Source organism: Dipteris shenzhenensis, chromosome 32, assembly GCF_047967505.1.
Source record: "Dipteris shenzhenensis isolate YYH24624 ecotype China chromosome 32, Dip_SZ_1.0, whole genome shotgun sequence".
Lineage (NCBI taxonomy): Eukaryota > Viridiplantae > Streptophyta > Polypodiopsida > Gleicheniales > Dipteridaceae > Dipteris > Dipteris shenzhenensis.
The window spans coordinates 32,001,314-32,020,574 of NC_141627.1; the positions used below are offsets into that span (position 1 = coordinate 32,001,314).

Here is a 19,261-nt window from a genome sequence, read left to right on the forward strand (position 1 = left end):
TTGGGGCCTCGACAATGTCATTCAACTGATTATTGATAATCCAAGAATTGTCGAAAGGATGGAAAAATAATAAATCATAGATATCAGCGTATTTGGGCATTACCATGCTCATCCCACTACCTCAACCTTATCTTGGAGAATTGGTACAAAACACGTGAGACCCAGTTCTTTAAAGTTGATGTGGATGAGGCTCGAAAAGTGGTGTTATACTTCCTCAACCACAAGCAATTACTTGCTATATTTAGGAATCACCAGCCTATGAATCACCTGCTCGAGCTTTTGAAGCCGAGTGACACACATTTCGGCATAAACTATATAATGATGGAGCACTTTTTGAAGCAGCAAGGGCTTGTAAGTCAAACTTTGTTCAGTGTAGAGGTAGCAGAGTGGATAGCAACAGGGTTGTTTTTATCGAAGCTATACTTAAAGCTATACTTATATACTAATATAGAAACTTGGCGAAAGTTTATCGAGATAATTTTTTTAGTTTTACAATATTTATACAACATATCAAAATTTTAAATATTTTCTTTTGAATTTTAAAGAAAAAGTTGTAAATCCTAGTGAAACTTTTAAATTTTTTCTCATAAGAGTTTCAAATCTTGGCAAATTTTTCAAACCTTTATTTTTATTAGGGCATACAAACTTTCGACACCAATATAAAAGCTTCATTTCTTAACAAAGCTAATAGGAAAAAATCATCCATGGATAGCAAAGCCATGCTCGAGTAGCGCTCGTGCAAAATTCACAGAGTTAAATATTCTTTGTTATAATCATGCATTTTGGAGGAGAGTATTTGATGCAGTGGAAGTAATAAAGCCTATGTGGTTTGCAATCCATAGGTTGGATGTGAAAGGGCCAAGCATGGGACGTGCTTATATGGCTTGGGGGATTGCCGAGACTTGAGACTTTTTGAAGGAAGATGCAAGGCCCTACGAAGGTGGTTATAGTTTGTCTTGATGAACCCTATTGCAAAAGATAGTGCAAAAATAATGGAACCAAGTCCACAACTATGTTCACTACACCGGTCATATGTTAGATCTGTAGTGGTGGGAATATCGTACAGAGACAGATGTACAAATTATATAATCATGGCATGATCTTCTTGGACGTTTCTTTGAGGATAGGATTGAGTATGCCTCTACTGTTAAGGAACTCTCTACTTTTCAAAATAGAGAAGGATTGTTTTCCTATCCAAGAATCAAAGAATTAGCTAAGGATATGCCAGCATGAAGATGGTGTTAAGTGTCCACGTCTCATCTGCAAGCCTTGGCCATGCAAGTATTGTCACAACCCTACATGATGCTCCTATACTTAGACATCCTGAACCAAATTCTAGTGACTCGAAAGAAAAGGTAGTCTCATGATGTACATTGGTGTAATCGAGTAATATTGCGATTCATTTAAAATGCAAATGAGATATTGAAATTCATCATTCCTTTTTATCTTTGTTTAATAATGCAATTCATTTAAAACATGGCTAATGAGATGTTGTAATTCAACATTCTTTTATATCATCATTTAATGGAGCAACTCATTTAAAATGTTGCAATCCATTGCTCTCTTCCATTAACATTTAATGATGCAATTTATTTAATATTCCTTACAATGCACATCATGACTTTGCAAATAAAATGTGGTGGAGCATTACAACCTTCATTTTGTTGTGTGCTATATTAATGAAGTTACAAATCTTTCCTAGGACACTTTTGAAGGTAGTCGGTGGCATAAGATGATGAAGAAAAGAGACGCACTCACGAGATTTATTCCTCATGATAGTGTGACAAAAAGAATTATTATAAGTTCATGAAAAGCTACTTGCATGTGTTACATGTGCTTGGCAATCTTGCAGGTACTGAAACAATTTGTAAAATAACATCATAGTGTAATTTGATGGTGTACTTTTACCTGAAACAATTTGTGAAACAACATCATAGTGTAATTTGATGGTGTACTTTAAGTAACCATGCATTGAATTTCTCGGTGCCAAGTTGTGGGCCTTCTAAAATGTCACCCCCTCTACACTATTACACCCTCTGCACCCTCACCTGCCTATGTAGCTTTATGCACATTCATAAAGAGTTCACCTGGAAGTCACATAAACGACATGATGCAAAACATGGCTAATGAGTACATGATCATCGATATAACAACTATTCTAAAAAATGAAAAACATTGGCTTGCATTTGAAGAGTATCACTTTACTCATAGCATCATCCACATCCATTATGTGTTTGATGGCTAACTTGGCCCTTGCATCTTGGTCTTGTGAGACTGGTATGTTGCTTGTGCTAAACGTTGTGATGAGGATGCCATGGTGAGAGAGAGCAAGTGAATATCTAATAACCACACTAATAACCAATGAGGAACATGGTGTTGAAACATTTAATTGTAAAATACTTAGTCAAATTACAAGAGGTGGGAATTCATCTAACTATTTTAATTGTGGATTGAGCATGTAATTTGATTAAGTTGAACAAAATGAGTAGCTTGAATTTTCAGCTATTATTATAGAGTGGGAAAAGTGACATGCTTGTGCAAGTTGAAGATGTAAATAAAAAAGACAAACTCTTGCAAATTGTTACAATCGAGTTGAAGATACATGTTATAGGAACTTCAATAATCCATATGTATAATCTGAAGATACTATGAATTTAGCAATCAAATACTGGTCATATGGGTCAAGCTAAGAAAATATGTAGCCTATGTTCAATAGCACATCTTCATTTCGTCGTATTGCCACACCCTGGTTTACACTAAAACTATGCAGTTTTGTCAAAATTGCTTCCAATGGCATGGTAGCTCACTCCTTTGGATCCAGCCTTGCATAGCAAGTTCCTGCAATCAACCAAGAGTTTGATTACAATGTCTTCCTTCACCGAGTTGTTACCAAGAGATCCTACAACATCTATGAGAAAGTTCACGATCTCTCTAAACGGCCAACTAACAGCAAAAGAATTTGACTCTGGTGCCCATGCACCCTTGGGATTTGGACGTGTATTCGGAATGACATACAATTCTGGTGCAAACCATGGAAATTTCTTTGGAGAAGCTTAAGTTTAGTCTTGTGGATACCTGCTTTCAGTCCAACGCAAGCTTCTTCCCTAATCAATAATCCCTTCTCGCATGGACATGCCATCTCTTGTAAAATCCAACATGTAGTTGGTTTCGTGTGGATTGGTGTGAGCATATTTGTGTTTGTGGGCTGCTCTCAAAGCACTAGCAATACAAGTAGCAATAGACAAAGTATGCTGATAGAACAATCTTGTCTGCAACCTAGTGAGTGGGGAGTTCATGTCAAAGTGAGGTTCTTCTCTTGGATGTGTGGTCTTAACCCATCTCACATATGTTCCACATCATTGTGTGAGACACATAAGCATATCGTGCACATTTCCTCCATTGAAACATGGAGTGACAACCCAAAGCTCTTGGGTGTATGAGTACCTAATACCCATGACAAACAGCTCTATAGACTATTGTCATCGCTAGCTCATTCTTTAGTGATGTATGTGCATGGGCACATGGGAATATTTTCTATTACTCTACTTGCTAGCGTACCACGATGTTGGCCTATAGCCTAGGACACCCACAACTTGTATTCGGAAAACCTTTCCTTCTCCTCCCTTGCCCATTGGTTCATGCATGGTTAGCGCTTGCAATAGAAAGTGCATTATTTAAGAGTACATGTTGGCAAATGCTGTAGATAGTTGTATCTATGCTCTCCCTTTAGCTTGAGGATAGATCAGCATTTGCATGTGGCCCACTAGCCATCTTGGTCATATGGACCAGGGCACTAGCTATTGCCTTTCCCCCCTTTCTCCTTTATGTTTTTTCTTTGAGTAGAAATTTGCAACGCCTTTCATTCAGTCATCCACAGTGCAAGCTTATCATCTCCATTGACAAGCAAGGCAACATTGTTTGTCTTTACATATATTTCCCATTTACCTATATGATCTCCCAATACTCGAGGGAAAAATTGCTCAACCATCAATTTAGCATCCGACCTTAACATTCAGACATATCCTTGTCGGTTCATGTATAGAAGGTCAAATATATTGGTTTGCATTTGATCTCATAAATATGTTAATGTGGCAATTGCCAGAATTTGTTTGTTTCTCAATCCTACCAGGTGTTCAATTGTTAATTGATAAAAAAGCATCAGAACCTCAACCTTTAGCTGGGCTACATCATTCTCTTGTGTTGCCATCGCGAATGGGTGTGTATTGATCTAATGCATGCAACAATCATTTTATAGGTGCTAAAACTCCTTTAATATAAAGAACACACGAGTTACACATGCAATGCTAATGGAAATTAAGCCCCTCGCAAAGGACATGCAACACAATTGACTATCATGATCCAAAATAACTTTCATAGAGTTTACAATCCATAGAATAATAAAATACTAAATACATTTTGCTTTTTAAAATAATAATAGAATAATGGAATAGTAAATACATTTTGCTTTCTAAAACAATGGAATATTATGTCAAGTAATACGTAGCCCACTAAATGTAAAGTGTTTGTTTAAACATATTAGGAATATTCATAAAGTCACTCTCTAGTATCCACCTATTAGGTGGTGGAGGCCAGAACTAGAAACATGTAATTGCATCACATAACCATGATGATCTAGATTAGTTTTGCCAATCACACATCTAGTTGGGAAGGGTTGTTATTGAGATGAACAGACATGGTAAAGTGGGCCATCATCCATGGCTCTATTGACACCTATGTATATACATAATACATAAATAAATATGATATACAAAAAGATCAAAGCGGGGGGAACCAACTACCAGATGCGAGCCATCACCCATGGCTTTGATCTTTATTATGCAAGAAGACACGTATGTTGAGGCTCAACGATTTCGACTGGTCGAAGCGGGTCATCTCTTGGCCTGACTTACACACAAACATACATCCCTCTCTCTCTCTCTCTCTCTCTCTCTCTCTCTCTCTCTCTCTCTCTCTCTCTCTCTCTCTCCCCCCCCTCTCCCTCTCTCCCCCCCTCTCTCCCTCCCTCTCTCTCTCTCTCTCTCTCCCCCCCTCTCTCTCTCCCTCTCTCCCTCTCCCTCTCTCTCTCTCTCTCTCTCTCTCTCTTTCCCTCTCTCTCTAATGTTCTCTCTCTCTCTCTCTCTCTCTCTCTCTCTCTCTCTCTCTCTTTCCCTCTCTCTCTAATGTCCTCTCTCTCTCTCTCTGTCTCTCTCTCTCCCTCTTTCTCTCTCTCTCTCTCTCTCTGTCTCTCCCTATCTCCCTCTCTCCCTCTCTCTCTCTCTCTCTCTCTCTCTCTCTCTCTCTCTCTCTCTTTCCCTCTCTCTCTTTCCCTCTCTCTCTAATGTCCTCTCTCTCTCTCTCTCTCTCTCTCTCTCTCTCTCTCTCCCTCTCTCTCTCTCTCTCCCTATCTCCCTCTCTCCCTCTCTCTCTCTCTCTCTCTCTCTCTCTCTCTCTCTCTCTCTCTTTCCCTCTCTCTCTCTTTCCCTCTCTCTCTAATGTCATCTCTCTCTCTCTCTCTCTCTCTCTCTCTAAACTTCTACATTCAACTAGGGCGAGGTGATTCCAACTAGCCAAGGCATGGCTTGATTGACTGACACCGAAAGAGAAACCAAAGCATAAAACTTACCAACAGAAGATGAAGACGAGAACTATAAACTCCATGAAAGCAACAGCATGAGATAGTTTGTTTGTAAAGTATGCAAGACCCAGCCCTTTTATAACCTGTCACAAAGGTACTATGTGGTACCTCGATTGACTGCATAGAAGCTTAATGGCCTCAATTGAAAACCTTAGAAAATTCGACAGTCTTGGGTGTGATGTGTGGCTACCTACAAAACACTATGCGATATGGTACCGCATTGTGTGGTGCACTAGATTTTGTGTGGTGTCATCTTGCATCACATGCCATATCAAGGATAGAACCATGTGGTATCAGATCATCATACCGTGTGGTAATCCTTTAACCATTGGAAAAAAATTCGTAATTTGCGTTTAGTACGTGGACACATTTTTCAATTGAAAAGTACATGTTTTTTTTTAAAAACATACTTTTAAATCCTAGTCTATAAGGGCAGTACACTAGAACCCATTTTGTCAAATTTACGTGGAGAAGGGGTGAACACCTACATGAAGTGGTCCATTGAGTTGGGCAAAGGGTGCCAATATGGAAGTATTCACCACCTATAATGGTAGACATGGTCATGATGGTAGTTGGAGATGGGCCACACCGCTAATTCAAGCCATTTGTGGTTCTTAACATGGTTGACTCTCACCAGTGTGATCCTTGAAGGCATGTTTAAGGTTGCCCACTACCACATGTCCACCAAGAGTCCCTCTAGGGGTTCACTCATCATATGTAATCCTATCACATGAGTTAAATAGAAGGATATTCCTAATTTCTAAAATTTTAAAAAATTAATTTGCATAAGGGAATATTTAAAATAAATTTGGGAAAATTTAGAACTTTGTATAGAAAAATTGTCCATTTTGTTATTAGAAAATTTAGACATAAGGATTTTTACAAATAGGCATTGAATGCACATGACATAAAGGTCTATATATAGTGATCACGTTGAGAAGAGCCCTAACTATGGATTGAAGTAGCATACTTGCATAGTGACTCGTGTTCCTGTGTAAGAATTGGCATTGTGGTTTCGTAGAAGAATAAATATAGCTCTATGTAGTACATTTGATCTAGTAATAGTAGTAGTACTATATAGCTAAGGAGCTTGTAGAGAGATGGCAATTGGTAAAATATCCAGGCAGGTTAAAAACTGGGCCCGTGACCCATCCAATGTGACAATAATCATGCCACTAAAAAAATTCAATTAGTGGTCTACTAAATGTAATTGTGTGCCCAATATTAATTTTTCAATCCCACCCACTAGTGCTCACCTCGTAGCATGCCTCAAAAATAGTTTCACAAATTACAATTGGCTACACACAATCATGCTTTGACTTGGATGTATGGTGTATACAAGTTGCATGGGTTTATCTTATGAGTTTTTCATATATATGATGAGATTCCTAGGTTGTCAAATATGCATTGTACAAGACTCCCTAAATTATTATGAGATAAAGGAATTGAAAGAGTACAACCTTTATTCTACAAGATATCCTCATGTTCATGTCAAGTATATAGTAAAAGCTTTCTTCAAGTAAAGGACTTTCAAGTAACAAAATGGGTGCACACTACATGTGTTTCTCTTCCCAAAATAGAAAAATTGGCAATGTAGATCAAAGAGGCAAGATTCCTTCAAATATGTACAAATCCATTAACTAGTAGGTGTCACCTAATTGCTTGCTTTCCCTTCAACCTAGCCTAGTGCTACACTTTCTAGCTTCAATCTATGATGCAGTAAATGGCAATGGTGCTACAAACAGTTTATTAAAACGGGTCAAGCATTCAATTTCAAGCTCAAAAGTATCCATCATCCAAGTCCCATCCAATATTTTAACCTGGCAAAGCAATGGATTGTCTTTGTCTAGAACTATGTAGACTTTTTAAATAAACTCTTCGATGAGCAATATCATCAAGAGCTTTTTGTCTTGCTCAAATCCGCCATTTCTAAAGCTTGCACTAGTCATTTTGTGCTATGTATGTCCTAGCTATAAGAAAATCAAGCATCTCAACATTTTGCAATGGTCGTAGCTATTCCTTTTTCAATTTCAAAATTGTGACATTGAGTCTTTGATCCCCTAAATATTGGTGGCCATACTATTTGATGGCATACTACATTCTTGTGGCAAAAGAGTGTTGAGCTCACATCCTAGCTTGCAAGAATAAAGGCCTAAGTGCATGCTTCTGCAAACTATTGATGTTGCCGGTAACTTTTATTCATAATAAGAAATCTTTGCATGGGTAGCCTAAGAGCAAGAGTACACATACCAAAATAGAGAACTATCCAAAGCAATGAATGATTTGAAAGAAGAAGCGAGTGGTCCACCCACATGTCACATGTGAAATCATTATTTAAGCTAGCATACAAAGGTTTGCATTTCCACACCATGGATAAGCTACAATATTTGGCCATAGACTTGCTCTTGGGGTAGAATTCTATGGGGCATTAATAGAAGCTAATCCATATACTTCTCCATAGATTAGATGTTATATTACTAACCATCTACCACTAATAGAAAGAAAGACAGGGATTGAGATCCCCTTTGCACATCAGTAATGTGCTAGAATATCCATCGAAACCAGAATAAAAGATATCATAACCTGCAAAATGTCATTTTTATTCAACAAGCATGTGTTAGTTATGCTATTGCAAGAAAACTATATGTAGTTGTGTTTTATAAACGTAATGCCAAAAAAGCCTCCATTTTTTGGGATCACGGAGGCCCATTACATTATAAGAGAAGCACTTTAGAGGTATCTACATGAAAGAAAAATGATTAATGTGAAAGAAAACGGGCAAATCAACAAGCATCATGTGCCATCACATCAATGCTCTCAACCATATCAATTGCAAGGTGCATAGAAGGTGCTATACTATGTTTCCCTTTCACAATGTCAGTCAATCGGAACCAACCACAATAACATTGAGAGATGTAGCACTAGAACTAGATGCAACTTTACACTCGTCCCATGCTCTCGATATTGGACACCTTATAGGAGCCGATGTCGTTCTTTTAGGATTTTGTCCTCGATCTGACTGTACCTTTTTGTTTCCCTTTTCTTGACTATTTTCTTTGATGTTGTGCATGTGTTGAGCTCTAATGTGGTGCATGTATTGAGGCTTAGGCCCATTGGGAGATACAATACACATTTTACCTTTCCCTTTTCCATTCTACACCGCAGTATTCACTTTATTGGGAAGGGGCAAGTCTTGCAATACTACCACTGGGGAGGCTGATGCAATAAAAGAGGGCAAGGTTGCAGATACATGTCCAAATTTGTGATATCTATAGCATACACCTACAAATACTCCCCGTTTGAATTGAAAATACTTAGATCCCATATTTAGGTTTTCAACCTCAATAGTAATAGAAGGTATAGTTGTAGGATTATTTGTATCCCATAAGATGCAAAATCTATTCTGACTCCTGCTGGACGAGGGGGGAAAACCACTTTACCAAGAGAGACAGCAACAAAAGGAAGATCATTTCACATGTATTTCACGAGGTTAACCACCTCTACCCGCCTGAGGCAACTATATTGTATAAGAACCTGATAACCTTTCATAGGATACCATGGTAAAACATGTGCCATCTACATGCCAAACATCAAAGGCTCGGGGGGGTCATTCATCATATGTAACCCTATCACGTGAGTTCAACAGAAGGATTTTTTTTATTTTTAAAATTTATAGAAATAAATATACATAAGGGACTATTTAAAATAGTTTTGGAAAAAATTTACAGATTTGTATAGAAAAGGGGTACATTTTATTAATGAAATTTTTTACAGATAAGGGACTTTAAATATAGGCCTTGAATGCACGTGATATAGAGGGTTTATACATAGTGACCCCCCCGAGATCAAAGGTGATTCCTCAAGCAAGACATTCCTATGTTTGGACTCAGTGAGAAGCACTTCATAAAATCCAAGTGCAACAAAGTATACACCCTCAACCACATGGCCCTACAGTAGAGCTTTTATTTATTTTGCAACATCATCTACTGAAGGCCGTAGGCACCTTTCTTGGGAAGGATGATTACATTCTCCAAATAATTTCGAATTGGAGATATAATAAAAGTCAAAGAAATCTTGTAGGAAAAATCTGGTACTAGCTTGTACCAACTCATACGAGTTTGTTGAAAGTCTTCATACATAACATGATAAACATATTGCACATCTATGCTTACTTGAGAAGAGGGAGTCGCAATTTCCATACGCACAAAGCTATCATTAATATGTTGATGTTTGGGGTCTTTTGGATTTTCTTGACCAAAACTAGAGGATGCCATAACTTCTTGTTGATATCTCGCTGATATGAAGACAACCTGCTGCAAAGTCAGGAGGCAACAAGAAGAAAAAAAGGCTTGGACTAGAATAAATCTCGAAGAAAAGGGAAAGAAACACAACAAAAGAGGTATGTGTAGAAGAGTATTGTAGAGGACCCTAAAAACCTTGTGTATAAAAACCTTGAGGAAGAAAAAGTTTAGCTTTGTAGAAAAGTAAAAGTGGGGAGGAAAAATTTGCAGAACAGTTTGCAAGCTCAAATTTGCACGCTTTTTGATGAATAGAGAATTGAAACGATGTTCTAAATTCGGCCATCGAGAGCAGCAAGCAAAATGAGGACAACGTGATCTTTAAAGAATGCAAGGCAAAAAACACAAACCTGGTTGGCAGAGTTGATTGGCTAAGTAGCTTGTTGTTATACCTACTAACATAGTGGTCGTAACTAGGCATTTGGAGTAAACCTACCTAGTGGTCAGAGGTCTAGCTTAGCTTGCTATTTTAACCACTGAGCTTTTTTCTTACAAATGAATACTTTCTCTCTCTCTCTCTCTCTCTCTCTGTCTCTCTCTCTCTCTCAGTTCACAATGACTAGCAACACTCAACGTTGAAAGGCCAACTATGTATTGACCTACTTTGTGTCAAGAAATGTCTTGAATCTTATTAGTTAAATGTATTTACCACATCCTATAAATGTCTTGAATCTTATTAATTAAAGAAACTCTCATGTTATTATGTTAAAAGAATATCACTGTAGCAATGACTTCTTTACTAAGTCTTAAGTTGGCTCTTCTTTTCTTGTTTTCTGTTGATGGCCACCATCTTCCCATATTAGACTACATTGCTTCTGCTCAATGGCCATTCACTGAAGTCACCTTGGTCTTAACATCATAGGTGTTATGCGTGCAATCTTATTCATGTTTGTTTCATAGGAAATAATGTAGTTGATGCCGCTCTCTTTGTAAATATCTAATCTAAGCCATGTATCCCTTTCACATTGCTTATGTGATATGACTTAAGGTGTGATATGAAGGTAAAGATGCATGTAGATACTTTATGTAAAATAGTCAAGACTTGTCACACATGCAACCAAACACACATTTTAGTTTTAAAACCTATATTTAAACTTTCATGTCTTTTTATAATTGTATTTTCCTCTTGTAATTATAAATGTCGTAATTTGAATTGAAAAGTGCCCTCTGTATATGTAATACCACAATTATATTAGATAAATATTATTTATTAAATGTTATGGTGTTTGTAAATGGCTCCTTAAGTCCTCTAAATTAAAAGATCCCCTTCCATTAATAAACTTTCTATGTTACATGCTATAGAGAGTGACTTCTTACTATGTTAGGACCAGGAAACATATACCCATGATAGGAAGGTAAAGATCCATGTTACGTGAGAGAGTAGGTGAAAGGCAAAAATAGAGTATTTGATATTCAAGTGCAAGGTTGACATAAGCATAAACATGTATAGAAGGAAGAAACCATTAACTAAGGGCTTACCTTTTTTTACCCCTTTCTTTTTGAAAAACACTAAGGGCTAACCTAATATACGTGACAGTTAAGCCACTATGCTTAACCGTTAAAACGAGATTAACCGATAAATAACTGTCAATCAAAGATGTATAACGGTTTACATTTCCATTTGAAAGCTTCAAGATTTCTTGCTTCACCATTTCGAATTTGTCATTCTGCATGAATTAATTTCTTCAGCTTTCTGCTGTTGAATCGAACGATTGCATGGACAGCATTGCATTTTCTGCTCGCTTGTACGTGAAATTCCTCGCCACTACCAAATACACGCACAAATTTGCCGCATTCAATCCTGCAATTAGCCAGTAGAAGTAGTCGATATGGCACCTGTTCAGATTGCTCACAAACCAGCTCTCCTCGCCATTGCTGCTGGTAATTACATCCACCAGAGAGATCAGAAAGCTGCTCAGATACGCCCCCACCCCGCTCGTCAGCAGGTACACGGCCATCCCTAGGCTCCGCATGGTGTCGGGTACTTGATCATAAAAGAATTCCTGCTTTCCCACCACCGTGAAAACGTTGGAGAGTCCAATCAGGATGTATTGTGGCATGAGCCAGAAGATGCTCATCGGGAGCGCGACGGATGGATCGTCCAGTAGATCGTTGTCCTTGGCGACCTTGAGGCGCACCATCTCAGTAATAGCAGCAATTATCATGCAAAACATGGTGAGAAACATCCCCACGCCTATTCTCTGAAGCAGAGTGATGCCCCTTTCGTTTCCGGTGAATTTTTGAGCGAGCGGGACGAAGTACCGGTCGTAGACAGGCAAGGCAACGAGGCAGGTGATAAAGCTGAAGAGCTGCAGGGAAGCTGCTGCGATCTTAAAATCGCCGATGATAGTGCGGTCGAGGGTGCTTCCCTGTCTGACAAAGAGAGTGGTGGCTTGCGCATGCGCCAATCCATAGATGAGCGTTGCGATAATGATGGGCACGATTCTGAGAACGAGCTTCACCTCTTCGACTTGCGTGACCGTGCAAAGCTGCCACGGGTTGACAGAGGCTTGATCGAGGTTGTGGCCGATGTATCCGAGTTTGGGGTCGTCGTGATCGAGGAGGAGGACGTACTCGTCTCCAATCTGCGAGCGGGAATCAGACATCCCGGAAGAGGTTTTAGGAGGCGATGAGAGATCGTAGACAGCTGCTTTATCGAGACACCTGAAGGAACTCAGCAAAAAACAATACAGGATGAGAAGTTTGAATCGCCCAAAATCTGCGAAAAATCGAGCTAAATTGACAGTTGAGTGTTGGTGAGTCGTGATCTAGAACTACCATATTGTGGGGATCAAAATTTTGGGGATCAAAATTTTGGTGATCTGATGGAGCTACGAATTTTTCGTGATCTGATGAAGCTACGAATTTTGGTGATCTAAACGATCTGATATTGGAGCTACAATTTGTGGGTGATGATCGAGTGAGATTTGCGGTTGATGGTCGAGTTACAAGTAACTGCGCGCAAGCATCATCCGAGCTAGTTACTAAGTTAAAACTGTGAGACTCATGATTGTCGTTGAATATAAATTAGAATCAGGATTCAGGAGGCAAAATCAAGCAAGCAAAATCTATCAAACCTTTTTGTCATAGCCGAATAGAAATTAGAATGAAGAGGCAATATGAAGCAAAAACGAATAGACATTAGAATGTGGAGGCAAAATCAAGCAAAACCGATTAGAAATTAGAATGAGGCGGCAAAATAAAAAAACATCTACAGACAAAATCTATCAAACCTTTATTCTCAACCTTTATTCACAAGCAAAGTCGAGCTACTTTTTTGTCACGAGCTTCATCCACAAGCATTAGAGTTCAATGTCTCGTATTCACGAGACATCGAATTATGTTGCAATTATGGACACATATTTTGTCCGTGGGACTCCATCAGTGAAGTTAATGTCTTGACTCTCGAATCTGCAATTCAGACAAAACGAGGTATGCTAAATTGGCCATGACTCTTGACCCGACCACCCATTCTCCATAACTTTGAGTTTTTTGCCTGCAAAATGCTATATAACGGAAGCGACCGAGCTTGTAAATGCAGACGACACCACAACTAATAACAACTTGAACATCTCCAATCTCAATAACACCAGCTTTCTTGCTGATGTATCTTGCAATTACAAGAAATATTCAGATTGCTTCGATCATCGATCGCACTGATTGCAGCTCCCAATGCGAAGTTTTGGTCGATCGAGACCACTAAATAATTGCAGCTCCCCACGCGAATTTTAGTCGATCAACATCGCAAAGTGCGGGCGGCTTCCTATCAGGATAGTTCTCGATTTTGTCGTTGCAGATGAAAGAAAATTCTCAATTTCGCACCCTCACGAGTGACGATAACTCGAATTTGTGGTTGCAAATGAATAAAATTTGACAATAACTTGAATTTGCACAGATCGCAACTCCGATAAGTACCGTAGCGCGATTTAAAGATGGAAGCTCAACACGATTTCACAACTTCAATCGCCTAAGATGCACGCAGTAGTACTCAGCCGTTCAAACACAAATTTCGCAACCTCAATCACCAAGTCACCATAGCCCAATTTGACGATGCACGCAGTAGTCGGCCGTTCAAAACACAGATTTCGCAACCTGAATCACCATAGCTCGATCTGGGGATGCACGCAGTCGGACGTTCAAACGCAAATTCAACAAAATTTGGGGTTTATCGAGAAGTAATTTACTTGTATTGAGACGTGTGGAGAAGGCGTCGTCTGCCATGCTGCAGATGCTCCTCCTTGCTCACTTCGAACAGAAGACTCTTGTCCGATGGCACCTCCGCATCCCACTTCCTCACGCTCGCCACGAAAACCTGTGCCACCCTCGTCAATGGACTTCCCGCTGCTCCCTTCCTCACGTAAAATGGCGTCCCCGCCAGGAAGCTCACGAACGCCACAAGCATCGCTGCACATGGTATCCCGAACCCCCACCCCCAGCTTACATTGTCTTCTATATATACTAGCCCCGTTGACGCGAACAGACTCCCTATCGAGATCGCGAAGTACCACCAATTGAAGAAGGAGCTCTTCCTCTTCCTTCCAGTTGTCGCATTATCGTCGAATTGGTCCGCCCCCAACGTCTCCAGGCACGGCGACGTCCCTCCCAGCCCGATGGATGTCATGTACAGCGAGCAGTAAAAGAACCCCAGCTGAAGCACGGTTGCCGCTTGGCATGCCGCGTTCTGTTTCTGGTTCTCGTTCATGCATGACGACGGCCTCAACCCAGGCACGGACACCGCCAACGTTAGGCACACTAGCCCCTGCAATAGAAAAAGCACCACGTCGCGTGAATCATGATCCTTTAAGCCATCGCCGGACAGGAGGCAGTTAGAAAGAGGGGTAAAAGTTTCCACGAGACAGTCATTGAAACTTTGAATCAGTGCTTCGATGCAACCAAGTGTCGCGACACTCCGTCGGGACCGTTTGTCACCGTGTAAATTACCACGGCAGTTAAGCTTCCTGATCCCGGGTCCCCGAGTACTTGCAGCCCAGAGACATAGACCAGCGGAAATCTTAGGTGGGCATTGAAATGCTCGGGACTTAATGAAGGAGTTCGTAGAATGGACAGGTACAGAATTCAGATCCAGTCTCAAGACGGAGATCTTTCTACAACCAACGAAAAAGTCGATCTACAATAGGAAAATCACCACAGAACAATCTACCGCGCAAGGGTGTCGGTAAAGATAGCTTCCTACTGAAGAAAACAAGCTATAGAACGACCAATTCGACGGAAATCCTGCTCCCATGAATGGAGATGATCGGAGACTAGAGGGCAATGCCTAGGAGAGTACCAAGACGTAGAAGGTGCCTCCAACAACGCTAGTCTTGTATTTTCCCCAGTAGGCATCGGCGATGAAGCCTCCGACGATAGGAACGATGGCGTTGAAGCCTGAGAAGTTGTTGATGCTTTTGGCAGCGGTTGCGGTGCTTTCTTGCATCACGGTGGTGAGATATGTCACCAAATTGGACGCAATTCCATGATGCGCAAACCTCTCGAACAGCTCCACAACTGCAAGCCATCGCACAAACAACAACCATCTGAAACGATTACTCTACAATTTGAGCTTCTCGCTTAAATTTACGTCCAAATTCACAGCATAAATCAATAATTGGAAGATTAGAAAGTCCAGCTTCGAGCAAGAACTCAGGCACAGATTCTTTGGATAAAAGCCCGTTACTTGCATCGGCCTGCACGACTGTGATTTACATAAGAAAATATATTTTGACACTCGGAATTTCGGAAACAAGCCGAAATTCGGCGATCGAGTCGATGGACGTGGGACGCAAGGCTAGGTTAATGCCTGGGTTTGCAAGGGAAATTTGCCGGGAGATTTTCTCACGAGCTAATTGTTGGCATCGGACCGACGTCTCTCAAGAATTGGGAAATGAATGACGGAGTTTTCGGAGCGACTGTCGGATGGATGAAATCGAAGAGTGGAGTCGGTGTGACGGAAATTTGACATAAAAATAGGAGTTTTACATCGGCAAACGACGAAGAAGGCTGAATTCGTAAGGAAATGGACGGAAATTACGAAGGACACAGAGATTTTCGGACGATTGAACGCACCCACGATGAACGAGCAAGCTCTCCAGCCACCTTTGATGATCCGTGAGGAAGAATCATCGACGGAAGTTTGAGGCGTATCGCCGGAGAAAAACGCCACAGCTCGCGCGACTTTGCTTTCCGCCATAGCCAGCAGCTGATAAGCTCCTCCTCCTCCTCCCTCCTCCTCCGGCTTGCTTCTTGCCTTAATCTTGCTACTTTCTTGCCGATTAGATGAACTCCGCAGCATCCAACGCCTCTCCGCTCCTCCCCATCATTGCCATTGCCAAGCTCCGGCGGCCCTCCCTCTTGCCCTCGCTTACTATATCCCCAGCCCTCGCAGCTATCGAATCCCTCTTGTACTTGCCCACACCCGATCGCAATCCCATTCCCACGCCAGCTTCCGTCGATGCTCGATCCGCCCAGCAACAACCGCTCAGCGCGCCGCCGTCTCTCAGCCCCCTTGCTAAGCCAACAGCTTGCGGCTGCGTGAAGCTACAACCTGCGCCGTCCGATGAAACCAGAAACGACCGATGCAGCTCTGCGCGCCGACTCTCGGTCGGGAACGAACCGAAAAAGGTTGAGGGGGAGGGAAACAGGAGAGCCGAATTGCGGATGTCGATCATTCCAAATACGGATGATCATTTAGGAAAGCGAACAAAATGCAGGGAAGCAACGATGTAGGGAGCAGGATGGCAGGGATGGAAGGGAGCAGGATGGATGAGGAGGAGGCAAAGTTGGTTGAAACTTGAAGCTCTGGCTATGGCGTCTTCGTCTTCGTTGTTGATAGTAAAAAGCCTTTTGTTCATTGGTTTCAATATAAAGCTCGCACACCCTCCTTTCTTTATTCAACCCATCCAATTAATTTATTTCTTTCACACCTTTTCAAAAGATGAGCATCCCTTACCTAACCTTCCCAACACTAATCTTTTATCCTTTCTTATTTGTTTTTTTCCCCGTCTTTTTGGTTCTTTTTTTTCAATATAACCATCCATCCATACATGAATTCAACCCATCAACGCATGCCCACCGTCTCCCACATCCACAAAATGCTAGGCGTTTCGACCTCACTAACGCGCCCCAAACTAACTCCGCATGTGGTTGATCACATCATCAATAAAACAAACTTCGATAGTCGATGGTTAGCAAAGGCCATGAGTCTGCATTTACCGAGTCAGTTAAAAGTGACTTGCAGCTTCACTGCTCACCACTTCTCCCTGAGGTAAAGGCTTACCCGTGACCTCTACCTACCCCATGAGGCATGACATGGTGTACAAGCACATTTATTCCATCATCCTAAGATGAAACTTTATCCCTTGTTTTTTGCAAAAAAAAAAGGAACTTTATCGCTTGTCCTATTACTTTTCTTGTTCCACTAAATGTTGAAATTAAAATATAATGTGTCACATAATATTATCAGGGCTTCATGCATCTTGTCATTTCTATTATCTTCATTGTTGACTTACATTGCTTTTGTTTTTCTCATAATATTTTCTTTATGATGGCAAGCACCAAATGCATGGCAAGTTATACATATGTTTCACCCCATGCTTCTTTGAAATAATTATAGCCATTATAGTAAGATTAATTAATGACCCATGCATGGTAAATTTTTTCAATACAATCTTTCACCATCTTTTAGCTTCTAATTTTGGGTCAAATCTTGCATCCCCATTAGCACACTTCCCAAGTTACATGGTAATACTTTTACGACTTCATGTATGATATCCAAAGGATGATTAAACCCTTGACTTGTGAGAAGATTTATTTAATTTTCTTTTCTCTAATGGATGGACAACGTATTGAATTTTGGCATTTGATGTGAGTTCCATCATCCTTCAACCATATGCGATGCTTTTTCTCCCTTCAAAATATTATTGTGATCCCTTGCTATACGATGCATTGAAAGAAGGCCTACATGAATGATGAAGCAAACATGAGCACCAAAAGCATGAGGCAAAAATGAGGACCACAAGAAGATTTTTATTTCTAGCTATTTACATAAAGCATGATAAGAAATTATCATCAAAATGACATATATTTTTCATGGAAAGCACTCAAGAATAAAGTAAAATGCACTCAATGAGTATTGGACATAAATATTGATGGCATAGGCATGGGACCTATAAACAAAATAAAGGGCCTCTTAAAGAGACGTAAGAGATGGATTACTTTTCTTAATAACCACAAGTTAAAAAATTGACCTATTTAAAAAAGGGGCCTCTTTAAGAAATTAAGAGATGGATAAATTTGCTTAACAACTACTATTAAAAAAAAGGTTGACTAATTGAAATTACAATGGCACAAGGATAGATTCTCGATAGATTATGTAAATACACATTAATACAATCATTCAAACAACGAAAATCCTAGATGAATATATACATCTTCCATTGGACACATGGTGATGGAGGGCTTAAGACTTGTAGTATCATACAATCATTCAAACAATGGAAATCCTAGATGAATATATACATCTTCCAATGGACACATGGAAAAGATTGAGGTGTCATTGTACTACTCCCTAGATTAAACTGAAGCCATTCAAAGCTAAAGATATAGAAAATTTGATCCTTTTCAAGAGATGGCTAAAAGTTTTAAATCACCATTTTATTGATATGAAATCAAACATATAACAAGTGGGGCAGTTTGTAGGACTTAGGATTAGAAGCACTTGCTTTACCTTTTTTTAAAACCACTTGTAGGACTTAGGATTAGAAGCACTTTCTTCACTTTTTTTTAAAACCACATTCAAACACAAGTGTGATTGGGTGAATCGTGACCCATGTTAATCATAACACCATATCTAAAAAATAAAAAAGAACTCCAAAAGAGGAATAAATTTTTGTATGCATCTTTGAATGTAAGAAATATAAGACGTTGAAATTTGACTCATGTGTAAAAAGCACATCATGGAGTAAATTGCTAAAATGGGAGCAAGTAATGTACTTGATAGTAGATTGAGAATTTGACAATCTTTGTTTCCCTTGATAAGCTACTGGAATTTGACACTCTTATGCTTAAAAATTTTGAAATTTTCCCAAGATCTACAACTTTTCTTCACCACACTATATTTTGTCAATATTGTGAAATTATAAAAATTAGCTTGGTGAACTTTTCCTTGTAAATTAAATTTAAAAAACACTATACCTTAGATATAAAAACATGCATGCTACTAGCTATCTCATATTTAGTGAAGATGCTTCTACAATTTATAATGATTAAGATGTCTTCATCACAAATTGAGCCAACGTTACGAATTTAGCAAGTAAAACTAAGTGACAAA

General features: G+C 39.8%; 1 protein-coding gene across 1 annotated transcript; it reads right to left on the bottom strand.

Annotated features, from left to right (window-relative positions):
• Positions 1-11,318: 11,318 nt before the first annotated feature.
• On the bottom strand, positions 11,319-16,799 carry LOC147880621 (protein NRT1/ PTR FAMILY 5.4-like). Its single transcript, XM_087370552.1, has 4 exons — positions 16,000-16,799; positions 15,224-15,441; positions 14,118-14,692; positions 11,319-12,597 (listed from the first exon to the last, which is right to left on the bottom strand). The coding sequence occupies exons 1-4, from the start codon at positions 16,223-16,225 to the stop codon at positions 11,619-11,621; spliced, it is 1,998 nt and encodes a 665-aa protein (XP_087226678.1). The 5' UTR covers positions 16,226-16,799; the 3' UTR covers positions 11,319-11,618.
• Between the last annotated feature and the right edge of the window lie 2,462 nt (positions 16,800-19,261).